Source organism: Electrophorus electricus, chromosome 2, assembly GCF_041902795.1.
Source record: "Electrophorus electricus isolate QZ-2024a chromosome 2, ASM4190279v1, whole genome shotgun sequence".
Taxonomy (NCBI): Eukaryota; Metazoa; Chordata; class Actinopteri; order Gymnotiformes; family Gymnotidae; genus Electrophorus; species Electrophorus electricus.
In genome coordinates, this window is record NC_137498.1 from 36,694,113 (window position 1) to 36,711,563 (window position 17,451).

The 17,451-nt window shown below is 38.4% G+C and overlaps 1 protein-coding gene across 5 annotated transcripts; it reads right to left on the reverse strand.

Annotated features, from left to right (window-relative positions):
- Positions 1-178: 178 nt before the first annotated feature.
- On the reverse strand, positions 179-16,423 carry ptp4a2b (protein tyrosine phosphatase 4A2b). Of its 5 annotated transcripts, none has more exons than XM_081701923.1 (7): positions 16,307-16,423; positions 4,906-5,085; positions 4,378-4,486; positions 4,185-4,277; positions 1,928-2,058; positions 1,429-1,548; positions 179-1,252 (listed from the first exon to the last, which is right to left on the reverse strand). In XM_081701923.1, exons 3-7 carry the CDS (start codon positions 4,471-4,473, stop codon positions 1,141-1,143), a joined length of 552 nt encoding a protein of 183 aa, XP_081558049.1. In that variant the 5' UTR covers positions 4,474-4,486; positions 4,906-5,085; positions 16,307-16,423; the 3' UTR covers positions 179-1,140. The 5 variants fall into 5 exon arrangements, with proteins under 5 accessions (XP_081558049.1, XP_026856725.1, XP_081558041.1 ...); XM_027000924.3 differs by having other exon boundaries at positions 1,474-1,548; positions 4,810-5,085; XM_081701915.1 differs by having other exon boundaries at positions 4,810-5,085.
- Between the last annotated feature and the right edge of the window lie 1,028 nt (positions 16,424-17,451).

The window sequence follows — 17,451 nt, forward strand, 5'->3', positions numbered from 1 at the left end:
ATAACATATATACAGATATGATAATAAGAGTCTTGGGTAGCCATACAAACTAATGAGGATAAGGGCTATAAATTATACAAGGTGTATCATCATTGTGGCCATTCCTAATGTGAGAGATTATTCTGGATTTAAACAGACCCACATACCCAATGGTAAAGAAAGGCAAAATAAATCAAAGGGCAATTCATATCAATTTATTTATTTATTAATGTTAAAACCAATATGGGGGTGTTTTCAATTGTGGGGGGAAAAAAAAAAGGGGGGGGGGTCTCCCACTCCCACATCCTTGAGTGTGCCTATGGGCTAAACAGTGGGGTCACAGCAAGTGTGTATGTTATTGACAGTCTGTCCAACAGCAAAGACTTTTACTGACCCACTAGTAAGGAGTGAGCAGATATAGTGGATGAGAAGTACCAAAAACTATCCACGTATTCCCGTGTTTAGGACGGTCCTAAAGATGACTGCTTTTCTAAACTTAATATTGCACTCCCCAGAGATTCAGAAAACAAGTGAAAATAACATGGCTCCATAAAGAAAAAAAAGTGTCCTTGTCCCAGCCACTCTCCTGCCATGACATGTTAATTATAGTGAATAAATACAGTTGACATTTAAAACCCAACCTGACCCTAAATTAAAAGTGACTTCAAAAAAGGGGTAGAACAGCACTGTATTTAAAAGGGAACATTCTGGCTTCTCTCAACATGAGTTGTTTCAATATAAAGATATTGTCGAATTTATTTTCAGTCATGTATGTTGTTTTGTCCAATTATGACAGTAATATTAAATCATAATCCCAATCATTACACAATTGTAATTATTATATTATTATTTTTCACAATGGATGAATTAATTTCAGAATTAAGAAAAGTAAGAAGCTATCCCATGATTGGACATTTGGGAAATCAGGAGGAACTTCTGTTTATTGTAGCCTATTACTGGTACACTGTTAACCAGAAGGCAGGCTTCTGTGTGCTTTGACCTCTCAATCATACAGCTGGTGAATCCACAGATCAGCTTTCATTCATTACATCTCTGTGATCGATTAGCCAAGACTTGGAGTATAAATCATCACAATAATTACCCACAGCTTGCGCTTTCTCCCCTAAGTGAATTTCCCACTAGTTGTGTACAATTGACAAGTTACTGAATGCAGCAGTTGTGACCGTTGGCATCCTTGAACCGTAGACGCATCTTAGGTCTGTATTTTTCGAGGTAAAGAAGCTGTTTGGAATTGAAGGCTCCACGTCTCTTCCTAAGAAATAGAAAATGCATTGCATTACATTATCGGCATTTTTATCCAAAGCAATTTACAATTATGACTAAGTACTTGAGCAATTGAGGGTTAAGGGCCTTGTTCAGGGGCCCAACAATGGGAACTTGTCAGCGGTGGGGCTTGAACCCACAACCTTCCGCTTACAAGTCAAGTACCTTAACCACTGAGCTACCACTTGTTTGCCAGTGACATTTACATACTGTCGTATAAACTGGACTGCATCCTCGTATTTCATGCCACTCTCAATTAGGGCTAGTGCCACTAGTACAGGTGCTCTGTAGAGAAGACAGAAACAAAGCAGGTGAGACTGTGCTGTCTGAACATGTATAAATTAGCATATGAATCTTATCCTTTAGTCCATGGAATGCATCTGGCATTCTGGCAGATCCCTCTGACACTTTTGAGGAACTCACAGTTACTGGAACCTATTAACCTTACATGCTAAAGGTATACTGGAACGAGCACTCAAGATGCACACACGCCCTTAGTGACTAATCAAATTACATGGATATTTCCATGCCATTAATGTGCAAATTGCATGGAGATTAAAGTTAAAGTACAGAATGATTAAATGAGCAGGACACTATTTTAATTGTTCTTAATAGAAGTAACACAGACTCCAAAAGGTTTGATAATCCTAAAGGTTTCACTCACCGGCCCAAACCTGCCACACAGTGAACTGCAATGCAGCAACCAGGTTCATCTCGAAACTTTGTCTTCAACAAGTTCAGCCAATCATCAACAATCTGGGTGGGAGGTGGAGCTCCATCATCAAAGGGCCAGTCCTTTGAAAATAAAATAAAAAAAATACAGAAAATGTTTTGTTTTTTTTTATTAAAAAAAGTGGTAATGATATTTTTCCACTCCACAGTGTCGGCCCTTATCTGGAAACAGTGATATGCAGTGCAATTACAATACAACATAACATAACTGAAGCAATGATTTGCAAGTTTGAGCTGTGAAATAGTGCCCATTAGGCTAATCTGCAGAGCCAGAAAGACATTAAGATCCACAGACCAGCTCCAAGCTGAAACCATCGGGGGAGTTCTCACGGATTGTTTTTGGGCACTTGGCCACAGAGTGTTGGCTTCCTCCCAGCCAAGTTGCAAACAGAAGAGCAATAGAATATAGAATGAAGGGGAGATGGTCTGAGAAAGAAGGAGGAAAGAGTCCGGAGATTAAAAGATAACGTGAGACTGGAAAGATGAGATCAATAAGGACAGACCTCAGAGTGCAGTGGGGAGGGAGGGAGATGGAGTGATAAAATGTCATTGGGCTACAGGAATGAGAAGGAAAGAAAGAACAGGAACAGGGGAATCCCTGAGACAGGAGGTATCTTGTTTTCCAAAATTATGCACAAGTCTAACGTCATCTGAAGTATTGTTGGTTTCTAGCAAATAAGTCATTGAGATTCTCACTAAAGATGGCTTCACTGAGAAGTCAATTACTATTAAAGAAAGACAGCAAGAGAAGAAAGGGAAAAATGAATAGAAAGGAGTGAGAGGTTGTCTTGTCTCTGTGCAGTTGTCTGAGCTTCAATACTCCTGCTCAGCAGCTCTGCCGAGCCACGCTGCTGGCTTAGCCAGGTTCTGATATGACTTGGGAGTATGGAACTGTTTAAAGCAGTATTCCAGAACTGTTTTAAGATTCCAAAATCATTCTTGCAGGGCCATGACTAAATATCATTTTAGGATATGCGGGTGGGGAGGAAAGTTATGTGGAGCTGTTCCAAATCTATGATTAAAACAAGGGAGGGTCTAACATTTTCTCCTCAAAAACAAATGATACATGTGTATGTATTGTTTTTAACTACTGGCTGTGTTGGTGCCATATAGGACAATGCTCAGCTGAAAAGACACTAGACATTTTCCAAAGGGACTAGCATGACACTTCATGTTTTCCATTTAACTTTAGCTGTGACTATAACAGTGGCAAAGAACAAACGGATTCATGTTTTGGCACTCTATGCAGCAGATTTGTTTGCAAGATAGCAGGTCTATAAAGACCAGGAATTTCTTTCAACAGCAAGACACAGATCACCCAATAGCATTTTCCAAGCATCCATTTTCCAAGGTGTCATACTGCAGACACTTGCACGAAAATGCTTTGAAGTGGACGGTGGTCTGGAGAAACTAGGCTTATGTACTGTTTTAATTGACTGGACCAAGTTCATTCTGCAGAGACCAAAGAAAGCAGCCAATGACAGGACAATCAATTTACCATATCTTAGACATTCCATTGTATGATAATATATATATGGAATGTGGGTCTACCCTCAGGTATACATAGACAATTAATTCTAGCTAGGCAATGAGATAAAAGAGGAGAATGCTTTGAAAGTTTTGATAATGTTTCAGTAAATCAATCTGCATGCCATAAAGGTGACAAAACAGATACAAAAGAAAAAGCCGACAAAGATCTCAGAGAAAACAAAAATGGCCCATTCATAAATGGCCTTTATCCATCTTGTAGTTACTGTTTTGCACCTAACTTGATGCAACTCCCTTCCTCCTCTACCTACACAGAAACTCCCTTAAGTGTGTACTACAATTTACTTTTTACAATTTCTTACTGGGCAGCTATATGTTACTACACAATTAATTCCTTGCCTTGTTTATTGCCATTCTTGTACAGACTTGTGTATTATAAGAGCAAACACTGACAGCTGTTTATGAAGGAATCTCACTCTGGTACATGTCAGAGTTAAGAGGGAGAAATTTATTTCTCTTCTCAGAATACCGCTCCTTTTCCAGTGAGGTTTGAACTGAAGGGGTATCATCTCCTCTCCTTTCTTTTGTTGGCTACAGAGTGAGTGAAACAATGGTGTGTGTGTGTGTGCGCGCGCGCACATTTGAGTGTAATTTGAGTGTTAAACGGGCTTTTTGCAAGAGACTTATACAGCTGCACTTACCAGGACCTGGATGCCCTCTCTTTCCACAGGCGCCTTGTCATAAGTGGCTTCACACACACGCACAAGTGTGTTTACTTCAAATTTCTTTAGCTCCTTGAGGAGAAAAAGTCAGACATGCACAAGTGAAAATTTCTCAGTGTCTCACAAACCTCATGGACAACAGAGGAGAATCAAAAATCAAACACACCCTTACCTCTGTGAACTTGTTGAGTGTTGAGTTGGTGGGGTTATGCGTGATGAGGAACCTCATGCACTCATAGGTAATTTCAACAGCGGCAGGTCGGTTCATGTTGGCGAGACGGCTTTAAAACAATTACAATATAAAAATAAGATTCCTGCTCCTTAAAAAAGCTTTTGGCTCAGATTCAGCAAGGACTTCTAGTAAAAAGAAATAAATTTTAAAAAAGAGCACATGTGAGATGGAGGGCACTGGACTACAGGAAGCTGTAAAAACCAACCCCCCCAAAAAATTTTAAATAAATAGAAATGGAGGATGATCTGGTCCACAGTGCTCAAAGGGTATATAAAAATAGGATGATAAAAAAGGGTTTAAAAAAATCATAAAAAATGAAAATAAAAAAGGGAGACTATCCTTCAGTCATCCAATGAGACAACTGTAGATTACCCCATTCAGGAGAGGTGGGTCTGATTGACTGTAGAATCAGAAAGCTGCAGGAGAGGGAGAAAGTACTTGTTTGTGCTCAGACTGAGGACTACGCACTGTTCCCCGGGGGGGCGTGGGAGAGACAGACTGGGCCCAGTTTGCTATCGGGGGGTTCTGGGTAGCGGAGTCCCGCAGGAGGTTGATGATTCACTTGTTCACAAAGGCGAGGTGCTGAGCCTGGCAGAAGTCTCCACTCACAAACGCCATAAATGTGCAGCTCAAATCTACACAGAAACACTGGCAAAAGAAGAGAAAGGTACATCAGAATTCTCAGTATTGCACATTTTACCTTTAAAGCTCACTGTGAAACTGCTGTTACATCTTTAATCATATGAAGGTAAAATCATTATGGAAACGCTAACTCAAATCAGATTATGTTGTCTAAGATTCAAATTTGGATTTATTTACAGAAATATGATTTTAAATTCAGAATGATTGTGCCATAATTTTCTTGCTTCTGAAAACAAGGTAGACACCGGTAATTGTGCTTCAATTATGCTATTATTGGTGACCAATTGCACAAATATTCATCACTTTATTTTGTATAGGATCACAGCATTTTCTACCAAATTTAAGCTTGTTATTTCATTCTGCACCGAGAAAGCACTACTACTGTATTGTTTACAAACCATGAATCTCTCATATTTCTACTATGTGTGTTTCAGAATCAAGCCTGCATGTATGATTTGTATGGAGAATCACATTTTGTGCACCTTACCTATGAAATCAAGAACAGGAGCTTAATGTACGAAATATAAATGCAACCATATAAAAAAAATCTTATACTTGAAATGGAGAAGTGACTGCTCCAAAATAGTGAGCACACTTGTTTATACATTGTGTGAGTCCAATAAACTGCAAGTTTCAGTCTTTACTGCTTAAATATACAGCAAATTATTTTGACTTCAGTGTCCCCCGAGTCAACATATGTGAACGTACATATGGTGTTTAATCTTGAACGGACTGGTTGTGTGATGGATTTGGGAAGGAATTTGGAAACAGGAAGAGGAAACACACCACAATCCAGCTGCCTAGTAATAATGTTTTGCAAAGGTGAAAGCTATATGGTAAATCCCTAAATTAATTCACTGACAGGAAGCCAGAACAATTCACTGCTTCTACTGTAGTGTGCACCCTACTTCTTTGGGAAGAGACTGAAAAACAGATCAAGATAAAAAGAATGAAGAGACAGTAGGTCTGGAGAAAATACCATTTTTCAAGGCTCACTTGTTTTGTATGATCAGACGTGCCATGCACGGTGAAGTGGACACAACCTACTGACAGATGGGTGTACTCAAATAAGGATGACATACATGCAAAAAACTTGTAATATCTCTATGGCATAACTAACTAACTAGAAATGTCTCTATGGTACACCAAGGTCTTGTCACATACTTTGTACTATGTGCTTTTCTTATCATCTGATAATTACAAATATTTCCCACATAGCTGAGTTCAGGCTATTTGGTATAGCTTTTAGTTGACATTACAATCTAAACTACTTTCAGTTTATTCATATTCCACATTTAGGGAACCCCTAAAATACAGAATACTTAAGCTTCAAAATACCCACATAGCCAAGCAATATTCAGCAGAATTTAAATGTGCCAGCCATCCAGAAGAGATGGGAAAACCATGAGAAAGCAAAAAAGCAAAGTTGGCTTCTGCACTATGTGATTGTCTTTGACAAGTCTCTAAAGTGGGGACCAGTGCATACAAAGATATTAACAGCTTTACGTGTTTTAATCATTCCTTTGTGCCACCCCCCCCAAAAAAAGGTAGCTGCACCTTGACCATTCATGCACACCTACTCACATGCACGCAGAGTTGGACTTTTCCTCCTGTGCCTTTTTAAATAGTTTACTCTCACAATCACAGAATAAAAGGTTGTACTTTAATTACACAAAGTACAGTATTTTTATTGACTTTTCTAAATGAATCGCCTGTTTTATTGATGTATTCATCTGTTCCAACCTATTAAATCCCTTCAAGAATTGTGATGGTTATATTTTGCTATAACACCCACCCTAACAAACACAAAAAAAAATCAGACACAAACATGCACCAGTCATAAAAGTGACCAACTATTCTCATACAAGAAACAAGATCTGTGAAAGAACTTCACATAACTTGGCAAACTGAATTTTAACTTCAAATTAACAAAGAAAACAGGCAGACTCAAGAGTACTTCCAGTACATGCCACTGAATGATGGGAGTTGGGTCAAAGAGATCTTTTAAAAACACTTTTTAAAGAGAAAGCTTAAATGCCATGTGATTACACTGTCAAAGGAGAATTAGACCCAGTCTTCATCACAGAACATGAAGAGAAGCACTTCTTAAACTTGCAACAAAAGGCCCTGCAGCAGTGCTTCAAAGAGGCTAAGTGAGTCTGAATTACTGCTATTCCCAAAGGGCAGCAAGAGTGGCAGCATAAACCATAAAGGTTTCACTCCAGTTTAAATGCATGGGTCTATAAGTAACATTTATTTGACTTTCCATGCAGAAATCGGAGGTGCAGCTGTTTAGATCGATCTTTCAGGCACGCTGCTCTTCTGGGAACTCATGCAAATCACACTGCCACATTTGTTGTAATTACTTCTGTGCAACAAAGATGGGGAGGCAAGTTAAGTTAGCATGAAGAGAAAATGTATAAAAAGACATCACAGTATGTGACCAAGAGGAAATGCTACCCATATTATTCAGGAATTATATTTGTAATAAGGACATGTCAGGGCACCCTAATCGGTAATACACCGGGCAACGTGTAAGGTCACACTTGCGCAATGATTACAAACCCTGGATAATCCCATTTAAACACAATCACACAACTTACAAAAGACCTTAACCTTATTGTATACTAGACAAAATGCTATAAAATTGTTACCTGAAGAGAACATGATGGGTTCATGGCACATTTAAAAGCAACCACTGACAGTGGCTAACAGTGACCAGTGGAACTCAAGACTTGCAAACTCCTGTTAGATTCTGTATTTTTCCCTGTTCAATTCAAATCCTAGCAGAATGTCTTCTTCGCTGTAATTCCATTTGTCAGGTAGACATACTACCTTCAATTTGATGAGTCAGCATCATCTATCTAGACTATCTGGGACTGTACAAAGAGTAAGATCAACCTACAGAATATTAGAAAATGCTACACACCATTTCCCCATATGCTGCTGCAGCCCTCTTCATTGTTTGTGCAAATGAGCTATTTTTCTTCATTAATTTACGTGTTGCCAGGGTTTACTGCGAAGTTCCCATTGTAACAGATGGAGCGAGAATCTGAAATCTAACACTACACAATAAAAACTTCCATAATTTTAGGTCTTGTTCACAACAACAGAAATCAGGGTTTCAGTGACCTCAATGGATTCTTATATAAATTTTATATGGCTTCTATTGAGTTGTGATTTGATGTCTAACAATGTAATAGCTTGTGATTCTTCTGATTATAGCCCATCTCATTTATTCACTGTTGTAAATTTGTGACTTCATCTTGCAAAATCCCACTCAAAAAAAAAAAAGAAAAAGAAAAAAGGTGTGTTAAATTTTTTTTGTGTTGTTTACTTTTCAAAAATGTTACCTGCATGAGGCCCCTGCTGTGTCACAAATACACTTCATTCAGTTTCCCCACTGGTCTCACTCACTTGCGCGCGCGCGCACACACACACACATGCATGCATGCACACGCACAACAAAAAAGGAACTTCTCAGAAATGACAGTTTCATGTGGCTCCCTGTTCTGTGAAATACAGCTCCTAGTCAACTAGAGGAGAGTTCACTAGGTACAGAACACTGGCAGTCTTCTTTTTGTGTTCCTACTCATTACAGTGTCCTCTTTATTTCCCTTTCCCCCCCTCTCTAAGACACACACCCTCTGTGCAGCTGGGAGAGTGAGATGAACAATTTGGCCTCTCTCCTCCTATTTCACTGGGTAGTGTACAAAGTGATAATGCATGATAATGAAGAAGACTATCTAGAATACAGGGAACACAGCAGTCCAAACAGGTGATAGAGTGTAGGAGAGCGAGGACTCTATGAAGGATGACTTTGTATTTCTTGAACTAAAAGAGTGGGGATTCTCCTTATCCATAGCACATGCTTGCACACTTTAGATAGCAGCCTGTATCATGTTTCCCTGTTCTGGGAAAAATGGAGTTGCATGGTAAATGGAAGGTATCCAAAGTTTGATCAAATCAGTGACTTCTTTTTCACACATTTAATCTAAGATTGCTGTATTATCAAAAATGGTGTAAAAGAACCTGACAGCCTTTCTCCTGAATACCTTGTCCCAGTTTTCCTGGGCAATACCTAGCCATGAGGAAACATTATGAGGCTTTTGAATGGTTAATATGAGCAGTGGTAATTCCTCTCAGATCCCTTCGATTCAAGACACAAATGTTGAAGATCTGGAGCAGAAGTCAGCCTTTGGACTTGAAGCATGCCCAGTAATGAAGGACAGAAGCCCTGACTTCCAATTACAATTTGACGATCCAGAGAAAGCATTTAATGAGGCAGGAAGACAATGAGAGTTGCATTTTTCTAATAGTCGAAAATTTCAAAATAGTTCAATATCATATGTCCTCTGTGCAAGCAGAGTTCAACCCCAGAGGACTGTGCTCTGGCCTACACTGCTTCCATGTGAGAGCAAGTGACCCAGAGCCTGCATAACATCAGCATGGTCTCCTGCCTTTCCTGGACAGGGTTACAACTGGGTGGCTAAGCGTGTGAAGCAGGCTGCATGCTTGCTCGTTCACCCTCACTCAGTTAAGGATAAAGTGAGTGAGATTAGTGGCCTTGGCTGGGGGACAGGGCGAACAGCAGCACGAGAGAAAGAGATAAGGCCCTGCCCATTCACGTCCCCATACACTACTGTTGAGACTAAGCCACAGACAGACAATTCCTGTGAGACATAACTAGTACGTAACTAGAATCTGCCCACTGAATGAATCTCAAACATCTTACCACATACTTGCTGACTAATATAAGATGTCTTAACAGAGGACAGCTTTTTATGCTATGCTTGGTATACAGAACACACTCCACACCCAGAGGACAACTTCCACCCACATACTCATTGAAGATTTACAGAAAACCTTCTCTGACTGGTATGACCAAAGTTGATCCACTTGAATACAAACCAACTGTTTGTGGGTGATGCTTTTTTCCCCCCCTCAGGCCAAGGTGACAGTATTGCCCTTGAGATAGTGTTGCCACTGACCGCTAATTTCAATAAACTCACTAGAAAGGAAAAACCAATCTTGATCATATGTGGTCTGAGAAAATCTGAGGCTAATGGACACTCTTTGCATTCCATTTTTTGATTGTGTAAGGGTTTAAAGTGTAAAGACACTCACAATGTGGCAAAGATCTCTGCAGAATCATGCACAGAGGTGTTACCGCCCCAACCATTCCCTTCCCTGATCAGACAGAGCAAAAGACACAAGCATTGCTAACAGAAGGCAAGCTTAGCTTATTGTCCAATTTTACTAATAAATTCCATTAATAAAAGAGCATGAAAATAGTACACTGCACAACAATAAGTGGAACAAACTAACACTGCACTAAATTATTTCACTAATTGACTCAAATCAATCCAAAAAATCTGGTCTAGTGACTCGTGAAATTTTTTGTTGGTTCATTTTTTCATCTATTTTAAAATGGTGTTTAGTTTAAATTTTCTTTTGTTTATATACTGATCATTTTATCAAAAAAACAAAAAAAAACCCAAATGCTACTACTAAAGCAAAAATAGGTCACAGATCGATCTGTCTAAATGGTTTCAAATAAAGCACCAATAGGTGCTGGCCTTTAGCGTCATCTTAAACTGAACACAGAGGTCTGCCACAGCAAGTTTGTACTATGAAATGTATCACCTATGGCAGATGGTCCGTCACCTGCTTAGTTCTAAGTGACCCACTGCCATGTCCATCATTCAAGGCCTTGGTTCACTATGGCTTTGACAAGACTGTGCAACACCACACAACACTAGGTCACTTGACTACAGAGATGCCACAACACTCAACTCAGAAAGCAGACCACATGTTCCAGAGGATAAAGTCTAGTGCCAGCATGATGAAAGAAGACCGCAGCCAGTGACCAAACACAGTCAGGAAGTTTTACCCCTTCCAAAGGGCACTTATGTACACAAGCATCCAAAGGGCATGCAGTGAGCAATTCAGTCATAACCCGAATTAATCCACAAGCTGTTCTACTTAACATCATTGTTTATGTGAGGAGTACGAATGAAGACACGTTGGCGCAAGTCAAGTAACCACACAGACACGCCTGGGAAAGAGGTAAAAACACACATCTTGCTCTTGTGAGAGCAGGAGCCAAATTTCCATAAAGGTGTCTTCATACAGTACTGGGGAAAACAGGTTACTGGGTAAGATGCATTAAAGCCTTCCATCCCCTTCTACTTTTCAGCATGAACAATGATAAAAGAACTTGGCATTTAAGCAACAACCAGCAGCTCAGGGAAATACCCAAGAGGCCTGACACTAGCTCCAGATCAACACTTACAGGCATTAAAACAGGTCATGTTTAACTAACAGCGAAGGTCAATGAAACCTAACTAAGAGACAAGGAACTTTGCTTTGTTTGCCAACAATAACAGAAACACTTGATAGTTTGAGTTCTAGGTATTCATAAACAATAAAAGGACAATGAGTGGCATTCTTGGAAAAGCTTTTCTTAAGAGACTGCAGACAACTATAGCTTCAAGAATGGATGAAAATTAATTAAGTTAATGCTACCCAGTGATTCTTCTAGTATAGGTTCACTTAGAATGATCTGCACCACCAACAGCAATGAGAGTAGCCACAAAATAAAACATTAAACAAAAAAGGAAAAAGTGGCAGGGACCAGTTTTCGAGTTGAGGCCATCAGTATGGAATGATAATCTATTACTACCAATTTAGACTATGATGCACAGTGTTTAATTAAGGCCATAAATAAAATTGTGTGAAAATGCTACAGGTTCTAAAATCAATATAGGCCCAACACAAACAACATTCCAGTGGCCTGTCACTCTACATTCCTAATGCCATGAATTAGGGGCTTGATCCAGCTCCTCATTTTCTCCTTTCTATTATTTTCTTATGAATCGATATAAATTCTACACACACACACACACACACACACACACACACACACACACACACAAACACAAACACAAACTACCTGATGTGAGCATAAGTAGAAAATTCTCCAAGCCATCATGGTGCACAATGCCCTCCTTACACAGTTAAGCTTACTTATCAAGTACTGGGCCAACCATTAAGCACAGCATGATAAACCATGCTGATAAACCATCAGAAACCACACATGACTGGGTCTGTAGTTTCTCTCAAACACTGTGGTGGCTTTCTGAGACCACCACAGGCTTTAGTCAAGGCAGAACAGAGAAAACACGTGTTATCTCATATATTCTATAAGTAAATGAAAAAGCACTTTTGTAAGTCGCTCTGGATAAAAGCATCTGCTAAATTCCATAAATGTAAATGTTAGCCAAGTAGTTGTATACTGTATGTGTGAGGCAGGGGTAGCATTTAAACTAGATAGCTAAAAGCTAACTTCCAAGTTAGGCAACAACTTCAGCCAATTCTGAGCTATTTACACTGCACTTTACTAGGCTATCGTAAAATTAAGAAACCATAGTACTTACAATATCAGCAAAACAAAGCCCATTTTCTTGGACAATAAGAATAAAAGTCATCAAACATGAGAACATTACCATGGACTATCATACATGTGAAACTGAGCAAATTGGTCACCTTCCTCTGAGGTGTGAACACTGAATAAGAAAACCCTGAAGAAACAAGAAACTCAAATTTGGTCAGTAGTTTTGTACATAGGTAATATGTAATAGGATCCATAGGCATACAGTGGAGAAATGCAGAAAGGTCTGTTTTGTTATTATGGATTCATTTGCCAAACAGTATTCTTGACATGTAATATAAGGCATGCCTGTGGCTCCAGCAATATGTACACTGGGTGAGAGGAAAGTCAAAAGCAGGTGGTTAATGTTCAGAGTTCCTCAGGATCAAATTTGACTATCAAGTGGCCCAACCTTAAGAAAAGCAGTAGTGTGTCAAAAACTATTAATTCCCATTTCCGTATATTCATTTCTTCTGGCTTCACTATAAATTGTAGGATAACTTTATACAAAAAGCTGAAAGCTGTGTTGTAATTTGAGTCATATATAAAAATTAGTACATCATTTTTATTCTGACCACAGACTAATACAGACTATGAGAGAGAAACTGCAACGCAGATGGTAACAAACCTCTTTTGTAAGAGAGCTGATGCTTGCAAATGCTGCCACAAGGTTGGCCACTTCCTGTAAGACACCACTGCCAACAAATAGCATGAGGTAGTATACGATGCAACATATAGAAAGGGAACTTCTTATATATTAAGTATGCTGCAAAACAATATATAAGCACTATTATCAGGACATATTAGAACCGACTTTTTTCTTAAACAGGACTGAAATAAAGCCTTTGTTAGCCTAGTTATCATTACCATTCTGACATGTTCGACAGTCTGTCTCCCTCCCATATCTCATAATACATTGGCTAATATAATGTAAAATGGTACTGTGTCTATAGAGAGCAGCAGTAGTTTGAAGATTATGGTAAAGGGGTGCATGCTGACAGGTGTCTCAGTCAAACAGGTCTCCAGCCATGTATCATGTATTATCTTGCTTCATAAGGAACTAGAAGAAGCACTGTGGATCCTTTTTTAAATATTTTAACAGACAAGCTGAAGAGACAGCAGGGGGAGATTGAGCCACACTGTGACTTGTATGGATGCTTCCAGAGAACACACTCTGAAGTATGACTTGTTCTATATTTGTTAATAAGCCCCTGGATAAAACAAACTAGACTTGGAATGCTAGCAGGAAAGGTAAATAAGACTATGCTGAAACCTATATTAAAATGACTAAACAATACCAGTCAATATATGCTACTCCGATGCAGTCTAGGTTGGCTTTACCCATGTATGCTCGACTAAGGCACCTTTTCACTACCCAGTGGAAAAAGCTACCCAAATAACTTCAGCTTCAGGATCAAAGTACTATATAAAACTAACGGGAACACAAATTATGAAAAAATGGCACCAGTTGCTTTCGGCATAGACTACATAGGGGGAGAGAGAAAGAAGGGATTCAGATTTAGGTATGCACCTGTCCCTTTGTATAACCAGTTCTTATAAAACTGTCCATTAGTAATTCCACGTCAAATTACCCAAGGAAAGGTTTTGTATGTGTCAAAGCAGATTTTTAAGAGCTACTGCATAAGACATCATGAAGAAGAATGCAAACTTTTGAATAGGCTATGTTTTAAACTTTTAGTTATTAGTTTTGTTTGTGTAAAAGTAAAAAACGAAAGGATAGGAATACAAACGTTAATAAAAGTTACAATCACTCTATGTTAAGTGTCCTTTAACTAATCAATGTGAATGTTAGAAAATTAAGAAGTGTTAAAAGATCAGGGCAAATGCCCTTAAAGTTTTGACATAGGATGTCATACCATAGCTCAAAGGTTAGGCCAAAATTTTAATTACATGCACCAATGGTATTAGGTTTATGCTTTGGTGTTTCTTACTGACAGTTAAATGGGTATAAATTTAAATACTTCAAAGTTGGCCAATAAGCAAGGTGGGGGACTTACCTTTTACTGAATAAAGTATGGAGAAAAGCAAAAAACACCTCCATAAACCAGTTAGATGCTTTATTTCAGTCAGGTAGCCTATACACCCACCAATTCACAAAAGCTTTGGCCATTCATTTTTGTGTCGATTATTTTAAATATCCCCACTAACACACCAATGGAACTCATGTAGATATTTGGTTTTAACTAGACTGCTGTAACTTCAATAAAAAGTGCAATAAAAACCAGGTAGACCTTCAAATATTTTATAAGGTAAATTAAATAAACAAATTTAGCTATCCTCCCGTTTTACAATACCTTCCAATAAATCAGACCACACAAAAGCGCATGTGTCCACAAATGAAGATTTAAAGAAACCTTTCATTGTAAGGTAGCTAGAGATCAACCAATATCTAAATATTCTTCGACTTCAGCCCAAATATAATTTTACTCTCTCAGAATATTTATGTTACAAACAGACAATGTTATGGCCTTTTACGTCTGTTAGACCATGCCAGAAATAGTGCAAGTTCATTTTATTTATATAGCGCATTTAAAAACACAAAGTATTAACCAATACACAATACCTACTACCAAAAACAAACTAGAATTAACACAACTGTGACGTTTTGTGAACTCAAGAAACATCTTACCTTGCACTTAAACATTTAAATATATTATTAATGGTAATCCGACTTCGTTCATGAGCGGACACTTCACAATTCACACTTGTCAAAATTTATGCTCTCAAATATAAATATAATATCATGCTCTCAAATATAAAAGGAGACCAAAAGATCAGATAAGTCCTTTCATTTGCACGCCCTGATGTTAAGAAACATAGCCAGCTAAGTTAGGTAAGCTAGATACGTCGTTAGCTACCTGCAATACATTTCCCAACTTTGATCACAGAATCTAAAAGCTATGTAGCTACTGCTAACTGAAGTTTTCCACTACATTTCGGAAGAAATACAACTGTGCTTAACCCTGATTAGATAAAACAAGACAACCAAGACAGCTTGAACCAACAGGCTTGGAAAGAGAAAACTAGCTAACTAACCTAGTTACCTAGCTAGCTGACATTAGCCGTCCGTTGATGTGCAGGTTACCCACCGGCTGGGGAGACCGGTGTGACGTAAACGACGCTGACTTATCTAGCTAGTGTGGTACCTTAACTAGCACCATTTCTAACAACCGAAAAGCATGAAAACACACAAACTGTTAATGCAAACGAACGTCAGAGCTAAATAGTTAGAAATGACTCCGTAGTAAACAATACCCGACACGTCGATTTTACCAGTCAGTCAACTAGCTGGCTATTTTGGCTAACTAGCAAGCTAGGTTATCCATCCATCACCTATCTTACCTTGCGGAACGCATGTCAGGAAGTGTTTAGCAGCTAGCTTGACTACTGAGCCAGCTAGCCTGACATTAAGAACACAAAAGACAGAGATCATTTTTAGTAACGGACTCACACATGGCAAGGTTAAGATTAAAGGCTGCGAATCGTGGTGTAATATATATAACCCTGTGGACTGTGTTGAGCGTGCCAGCTGGCTAGCTAGAGCGTTTCTGCTTCTGACACGTCTTGTGCTCGCAAATGGCTGCCACACCACATTTCAACGTTAGCCTCCTGGCTGGTTAGCTAACCAAATAGCAAAAGATCGCTGTGCGGCTAGGCAGCAACCCGTACACTTGCCATACGGCTCCGAAGATACTGTCAGAAAGCATTAACGTACTTAAACGATTTTGTGCAATATTTACCAAAGACCGAACGACGCAAACTATAACTACTTACAAAGAACAGGCTGAACATTGAAATCCCGTGACAATCCTGGAGAAAGTGGATTGGAACAGTAACTGCCGTGAGGGCTCTTCTTCCTCTTTACACATGCAAAACTGAGTTCTCGTCAGAACGTCGTAGGGAGGAGCTACTATATGTGCCGTGACGTCACAACTACGCAAACCGAATGTTGACGTCGCTGCTGTTATGCAAGCCCGTCTTAACGTTTATTTGTCTGATCCATAGACTGTTTATACCGCCCGTGGTCTGAACAGATTTACAATACAGATACATCATGCAGCTTTAAGATGCATGTAACTACATTTAGTTATCTATAAATACATTTTGACTAGAAAGAATTATATCAAGTTTGCAGTTAAGTTTGCTTCAAATCAAGATATTTGCAATTCATAAATTAAATGATATTTGCAATTCAAAATTAAATGATCACTAGTCATAAAGCACATTAGAGAGATGTCAACTTTAAATCTGATTAGTCACAAGGGCAATTAAAGATATCTTAAATTTCATGATTTAAGATATATATATATATATATATATATATATATATATATATATATATATATATATATATATATATATATCTTTAAACATGTGAAAATAAGCTGTCATTAATGTGAATTAAATTTAAGATATCTTTATTGTAAGTTATGACTAGGCAAAACTGAAGTAATGATATTCCAAGTTGAATTTATCATTCTAAAGTCCTTTTAAGGTATGTCCAATGAAATTATGGATATCTTGAATATACTGTTAACTAGATGTCTCTTGTATCTCAGATATCATGAATAATCATGAACCAAAGTTTTTTTTAGGTCATGGTGTGCCTCTGAATTTGGCTATTCCTTGTAAATTTCTCGAATAGCCTCAACTGAATGTTCTGCACAAATTCCACATGGATGGAATCTTTCAAGATTGTGGCATTTATCTTTTCAAGAATAGCCTTTTCTAAACTTCTACATAATACTGATAAGAAAATCAGGACTGATAGATTGCGTCAATGATTTTCATCCAAAATAATGTTCAAAGCTTGTCAAAAGGCCAAAAAATGCTCCAAAAGTATCTGATATCTTGACTTTACAGAACAGTAAATAATAAAAATCATGATTTGATATGTATATTATTTCTATTATTTGCAA

Excerpts from the sequence above, each read along its gene's own strand:
- ptp4a2b (XM_081701915.1), bottom strand. Across the intron at positions 4,278-4,377 it reads CACTCAACAAGTTCACAGAG|GAGCTAAAGAAATTTGAAGT; the intron begins GTAAGGGTGTGT and ends TTTCTCCTCAAG. Across the intron at positions 1,253-1,428 it reads GTGGTAGCTCAGTGGTTAAG|GAAGAGACGTGGAGCCTTCA; the intron begins GTACTTGACTTG and ends TCTATTTCTTAG.